At 45.7% G+C, this 6,874-nt stretch overlaps 1 protein-coding gene across 1 annotated transcript; it reads left to right on the forward strand.

Moving 5' to 3' along the window:
• Window positions 1-4,900, forward strand: LOC121061865 (39S ribosomal protein S30, mitochondrial-like). Its single transcript, XM_040541289.1, has 5 exons — window positions 1-598; window positions 1,258-1,403; window positions 2,565-2,667; window positions 3,151-3,327; window positions 4,438-4,900. The coding sequence occupies exons 1-5, from the start codon at window positions 25-27 to the stop codon at window positions 4,704-4,706; spliced, it is 1,269 nt and encodes a 422-aa protein (XP_040397223.1). The 5' UTR covers window positions 1-24; the 3' UTR covers window positions 4,707-4,900.
• Window positions 4,901-6,874: the final 1,974 nt, after the last annotated feature.

Raw genomic sequence — 6,874 nt, forward strand, 5'->3', positions numbered from 1 at the left:
TCCGCTGCCCCGCGGCGCTGCGAGATGGCGGCGCCCGGCGGCTGCCGGCTGTTGCGGCTCGGCCGGCGCTGGTTCTCGCAGGAGCCCGCCGTGCCGCCGCCGCCCGGGCCGCTCTACCCGCCCGTGGTGGCCTCGCACACGGCCAGGAGCAAGGCGGCCCGGCGGCGGCGCCTGGAGCACTTCCACCGGCAGGTGCACGAGGCGGCCTCGATCGAGGAGAAGCTGCGGCTGTACGGGAAGCTGCAGCGGCCCAAGTACACGGTGCACCCGCAGACCTTCGCCCTTAACGCCGACCGCTGGTACCGGAGCTTCACCAGGACCGTCTTCGTGCCGGGGCTGCCGCCGCCGGCGGAGGCCGCGGAGGAGCCGGGGCCCGCGGCGGGAGCGGCGCCGGACGCGGACGCGGACCTGGACCTGGGCGCGCTGCGCTCGCTCGCGTGCGACGCGCTGCTGCAGGAGAGCTTCTACCAGAACAAGCGGCGGCCGTTCCTCTACCGCGACCAGGAGCACACGCCCGGCCCCTTCCTCACGCAGCTCGTCTCCTCCCTCGCCGCCTCCCTGTGCGGCCGCAACCCGCTGCTGGCGGCCTCGTCTCTTGGTGCGGAGCGGGGGCGGGCGAGGGCGAGGGAACTGAGGAGCGGCTGAGGGCACCGGGGTTGTTTAGTGTGGGGAAGGGGAGGCTCAGGGGAGACCTTACTGCTCTCCACAGCTCTTTGGAAGGAAGTTGTGGGGAGCTGGGGGTCGGTCTCTTCTCTCAGATAATTAGCGACAGGACTTGAGGGAATGGCCTCAAGTTGTGCCAGGGGAGGTTCAGGTTGGAAATCTGGAGACATTTCTTCTCAGAAGGAGTAGTCAGGCCTTGGAACGGGTTGACCAGGGAGGTGGTGGAGTCACCGTTCCTCGGGGTGTTTAGGGAAAGGCTGGACGTGGTGCTTAGGGGCATGGTTTAGTGGGTGACATTGGTAGTAGGGTGGTGGTTGGACTAGATGATCTGAAGGTCTTTTCCAACCTTAATGATTCTATGATTCTACAGGCACGCTAGGCGGTGGGGCTGGGCGGTGGGCTCTGTCTGCATGAGCGTGCTTGGTGTCGCTGCCTGTTGTCCATCAGCAGGGACGTTGTTTCACATCGTTGCTGCTGACATGTATAAGTGGGTTGTGGTTCTCCCATTTTGCTGCAGCTACAGAGCAGAATTGGGGTGGCTGAAAATGCAGACGGGTGATCTCTGTATGCCTCTCCCTCTTTGTTCTGTTTCAGACCTAAATCCTGAGGTTAACTACTACTGGCATCACGGTGAGGAGGTTGTTGTGCACGGACATCGAAAAGGTAGAGTCGATCCTGTGCGGTTTCAGATAGATGATAAGCCGCACCTCCAGCTGCGTGTACCAAAGCAACTTCCAGAGGTGTGGATATTTTCAACAGCAACTTACTAATGTGTATTTTCACTTCAGCTTCTGACTGCTGCCGGAGCTATGCTGTAGCATGTGTTGCTGGTGGTGATAGTATTATGTGGAGGAGCTGCTTAATCAGTTGTATAATGAGTGCATTGGTGTGTTTCTCAAATGATAATGCTCTTATGCCTTGCCGTGTTAAGTGCTTTTCAGATAGTGGGATGGTGTTCTGAACTTCAGCTTGATCATTCTTGTGCGTATGTTGCGTATGCGTTGTTGCCCTTAGGTGCCTGGGGCTGTTAACTTCTTTTGTGCTTGTACGAATAAGTGGAATCAAGAGTGAGAAATGTGATGGGCAAGGTCCTCTTCTCAGAATTTAAGGTGATGAGAGAAACGGAGATGAAAGGACTGGAGTGGGAGAGAGCATACGTAGTTTGAATGTGAGCTCTGTTACCCACTAAAGGCTCTTGTTTTCTTGAATGCTGAGTTTTCTGGGAGCTGATTCAATATCCTTACCTCTTCTTCTAGTTTTGCAGAATGCTACCTGTATAGCAACTGTAAGGGTCTCCATTGCCCCATTTCTGCTGCACAACGAAACCCACGCTCTGCTTTCTGTTGATGCTGAGCATTTCTTGAGAAAGTGGTTGTACAGTGTTTAGGTTATTAGGGTCAGATGTTCAAAATCTTGAAGCAAGTGTCTGGGCAATAAAAGCCAAAACTGGGGCAGAAAGACAATTTGAATACAAGCTCTGTTACCCGCTAATAGCGCTTAAGGTGCATGGGCACCTATTGTATTTTTTGAATTATGCAGTGCCCCTTAACACGTAACATAGCACGCCAGCAAGAGGGAGAGTGAGCTCAGCCTGGTGGTTCCGGTTAGTTTGCTGTTAGAAATGTTGCTGATCATCTTAGCACCATTTCATGCAATGTCGTTTATAATTTGCAGAAAACTCAAACGTCATTATAACAAGCATGTACTAGCAGTTGTTGTGAGACAGGAGGTTCTCTTGCAAAAATAGTGTTCATTGATTTCAGTAAATAAATTATGTATATGGTGTGTGTAAGGAAAACTTGTATTTTCTGGTGTCTAGTCAAGAAACGGGGTATGACGTGAAGCCAGATGTCAGAAGCACGACTTATGGGGTGGCTGTTCTTTCCTCTGCTTTCTTCAAGATTGTACCGCTGGAGTCAGACCTTGGAGATGTTCCCGTTATTGATCACAAACCGTCCAAACTGCCACTGTTCAAAAAGCAGTATGAAAACAAGGTATTTATAGGTAAGAGTTTCCAGTCATGAAATGTTAACTACTTTTTGAAAGGAAAAAAACAACCCTGACCTTTCACCTTCTCTCAGCAGAGAGAGCGTTTATATTTATTTTCTTATAATTATTATATATAGCGTGTGAATCTCAATAAAGATTCCATGTCACTTACGTAATGGGGAGTAGCATCCTCTTGAGCATGTATTGCTCTGTCTCAGGATTGATCTGAAGGAGTGGAATTGAACAGAAACTTAGTAGAAAAGCTGGACTTGAGCTGATGCATATCCTTCAGAGACATTTGTGTATGTTATCTTTTGGACTCAGCAAGCCCTCCATTCTCACAGAGAAATGGATGACTCTGCACTTACGAGGCTCTACGGTACAGGTCTTAACTTTGATCTGCTTGGAGCTTGACAGTAAAATCTTGTTTGTGTGCATCATAAAGAACGTTGTGTGACACTGCCTCCTCATTTTTGTTTTCTTTTGGGGTGGTCACAGGGTCAAAGGTAGCAGACCCGTGCTGTTATGGCCACACGCAGTTTCACCTGATTCCTGATAAACTCAAAAGGGAGAGGTTTGAAATAGCGAACCTTGAGGATCAGATTGAAGTTGTTTATCGAGCTAATGGTGTCGCAAGTCTCTTTGCGTGGACAGCAGCTCAAGCAATGTATCAAGGTAAGACTGTTGTCCATAGGTTGGTGCCCGGTATGCCGCGCCAATAAGCACACAGTTGGAATCCACATAAAGGTCTTTTAATTAAATAATTAGATATATAACTCTGCAGGGTCAGATGCTTGGCGATCTTTTGCAAAGCAAGCACACCTCTGACTCGAATCACCGTAATTTGTACACAGCAAACTTGTGAAAACTATCTCCTTGGCTACTTTTGATTAGCTATTACTTATCTTGTTATAGCTATAGCTTAACTTTTCTCTACTGAGCTTGCGCATTACAGAGGAACAGCGGGGGGAAACACCAAATCCCACATTACCACACATCATCATTTTGATGGGTGTGATTTTTAATATGTAAATGACCCTTAATGAGCAAAAGGCTACTATTGGTCAGCCTGGAGCTGTTTTTCTCCTTGTTTTTAACCTTTTATCCCTTATCTTCCTTGCTTCTGCTACCTGTCTCTTACTTTCAGCTAAAAGACTACACAAGCTATTGAAAGAGTATACAAGCTACAGGCCTCCCTATTTTCTTCAAGGTTTTTTTATTTTTTCCCAGCTTTGGGACTACAAGACATTCAGTCTGTAAAAGTCATCCTGTCCTCATGATGAACGCCTGCTCTAATGTTCTCTGACCTTTTCTCTCATGCAGTCATTTTTTGTGCTTTTTCTTCTGAAGGCCGTCCTTTAAGCAGGTCCTTAAAGATTTAATTGAACCAGTGAAAGAAGCAGAGCTTATTCAAGGGAGTTATTTAAAACTTTGCCTTTGAGTGCTTTCAATCCGGGAGAATTAATTATGCAGAAACATAGTTCCTTGTGTAATACCGCCCAAACCTCGGTCCTGCAGTTGGCTGCTCCTCAGTCGTTAGATAGAAGGGTGTTAGGTGTAATTTTAGGAATTTTATGAGGTGACTAAGTGGCTCAGTGTCTTCTTTCAGCTCTGTGAATTCAAGGAAACTACAGTGAGAGGAAGAGTAAAATGTCAGCAGTCTTACTTCAGGATCGCATGCCTGTTTGTGTAAAAATCCTAGAAGGTGTGGGTGGGTGGTTAGATCACATCAGTGCCGATAAGAATTGAGTCCTGTGTAACTCGGGTTGTTTCTTTATTTTGCAGGATTCTGGAATGAAGCAGATGTGACGCGTCCTTTTGTATCACAGGCAGTAGTGACTGATGGAAAATACTTTGCTTTCTTTTGTTTCCAGCTGAACACTTTAGCGTTAACTGTAGAAACTGTTAAAAACAACCCTCGGAAGAATATCTGTTGGGGAACAGACAGTAAGCCATTATACGATGTTGTCGAAGAGGGTAGTGTGAGAGGCTTTAATGATGAAGTTCTGCTTCAGTTGGTTCGTTTTCTGTTAAACAGACCAAAAGAGCTGTAAATCATTAAACTAAAATTCCTGTTCACGTGCCTGAACTTCATTGTAACTCTGTGGAGTACGGGCTGGAATATGCCTTGCTCTTAGTCAACTATGTCTAGCAAACACAATACATGTATTTCATGACCTTTGTCCATATTTCTTGACTTGAACTGTATTATACTGTACACTGAAAAATAAATGTCTGGAATACCTTTTCCCCTTGTATACTTACCATGAAAAGCATATTATTCCTCATTCAAAGTTGTGTGGATGGTTTCCACCAGGAGCTCTCTTGGTTGCACAGCAACACATTACGAGTTGGAAACTGTACAGTGGAAAAACTGCTAATTTTGTGCCTGAAAAAAGAATTCTTCATTGCTCTTATGTTTTTAAGAGAAATTGAGCTCAGAATAGAAAGTGATTTTTTTAGTGGCGAATGGTTGGCATTTCTGCTTCATGTCTAGTGAAATTTGTAGGCATTTATTGAGCAGTAGTACAAGCACAATAAAACTTGCTTGCAGATCAAGATTCTCTTATGAACATGCGTACACATTTTAGTGCTTGTCACCTCAGGAACTGCAGAGGGCACTCTCAAATGATTTTGCAATCTGCATGTCTTCCCCTTAGCATGGGACCTTGATTTCAACTGCGCATATCTTGAGGGTGTGTGTCACTGCTGCTGTCTGGATGTCTTCTGGCTATTTCCAGTAGAGCACAGCTGAGCTAAAGACATGACTGGGATCCCTGATAACAAGATCCACAGTGTCAGGACTGCTTAGGAATACTTAACAAGGTATCTGGCTTTCAGATAGTGAAATGCATATTTTCTGTAGTTCTGTATGCTGCCACTGACCTCTTATTTTTCCAGTGTTATTGTTAAAAATGATTGAGTCCCGCTTGCTTTTGTAGAGAGAGTACTGCATCACATGTGACTTGGCCTGAAGTACTTGCCTGCGCGTCCTTCAGACCGAGCAACCAGGGATCCTACTTCATGTTGTGAACTGGCTTGCAGATTATTTTTCTAATGAGAGACTAGTTAGTTGTAGAGAGTTATGTAATCGATGCTTTGCTCTTTTGGGGGAAAAACAGGGCTTCCGCTTTCTTCACCAGTTAAAGGTAATCTAGAAGTATGCGCCCAGCCGTGGCACTGACTGGGTACCTCAGTACAGGTTTCTTTTTGACAGAAGTAATATACTCTTTTTTGTTTAGCAAAGCTTGAGTATTTCTAATTCTGATCCTTGTTTATCCTTGGATTAAAATCCTGCCTGTTCCAAGCGGGAACAGAAGGTAAACTACTGAGTAGGCATGTTGGTTTTAAGAGTGACCTATGACCTAGCTTGTGAGTGGGTGACTGATAGCATTTGTTTTCTGGTGTGATGAAGGGGTGATGCAAAAAATGAATGGAAGAACACTCAAAAGACACTTGCATATTGTGACCTGGCAGACAATCTTCACAAATGGGTCTGGTACGTTTTTTCACCTTGAGCTTGAAACTGTGTATGTTGCATTGTAAGTAATGTCTGCGGACACCTGATGTAAAATCAAAGAAAATCCTGCTCCCAGGGGAAACAAATTAATTTTTTTCTGTAATTCAGCCTTTGTCTATCCTGAGGGTCCAGCTGTGGTAGAACAAGTTCACAGAAGGGTGATTTTCCTTTGTGCGGCTTTACTAGTGACTGAAATATTGGTGTAGACGCATAGCCTGGTAGAAGAACCCAGTTTTGGAGTGAGAGAGGAAGGCAAGACAGCAGGAGGTGGCTATTTTGTAATTGCAAAGTACCAAGTGCAGCTTTCTGCAGCTGTCTCAAAAGGCAAGGAGATCCCCTGGAAAAGCAGTGGGTGGCACTGTTTTCCCTTCTAGAGATTAAAAGGTGTGATGGGTTTTGTTCTGCTTCTTTGTACTGACTGGCGAAGTTGAGGCCTCATAATGCATGCAATTTTCTACAGCAATCTTTCATCTTGTACTCATCTGTTCACGGTGTTTAATGCTTCCGTACATTGATAAAAGCTTTTTTAAGGTTGCATAACTACTAAGTGTTTAAAAGCAGAAAACATAGAAGCTGCAGCATTCCTGTTCTTGAGCTTTGTTCAGCCGAAACTTTGTGATGTTATTGCTTTGTCCCGTGGGAGCAGCATTCTTTAGCATTCTGTTCTGTTGATTTCGCTTTTTAACACACAGAAAGGCAATT

This window comes from Cygnus olor, chromosome Z (assembly GCF_009769625.2).
Source record: "Cygnus olor isolate bCygOlo1 chromosome Z, bCygOlo1.pri.v2, whole genome shotgun sequence".
Taxonomy (NCBI): domain Eukaryota; kingdom Metazoa; phylum Chordata; class Aves; order Anseriformes; family Anatidae; genus Cygnus; species Cygnus olor.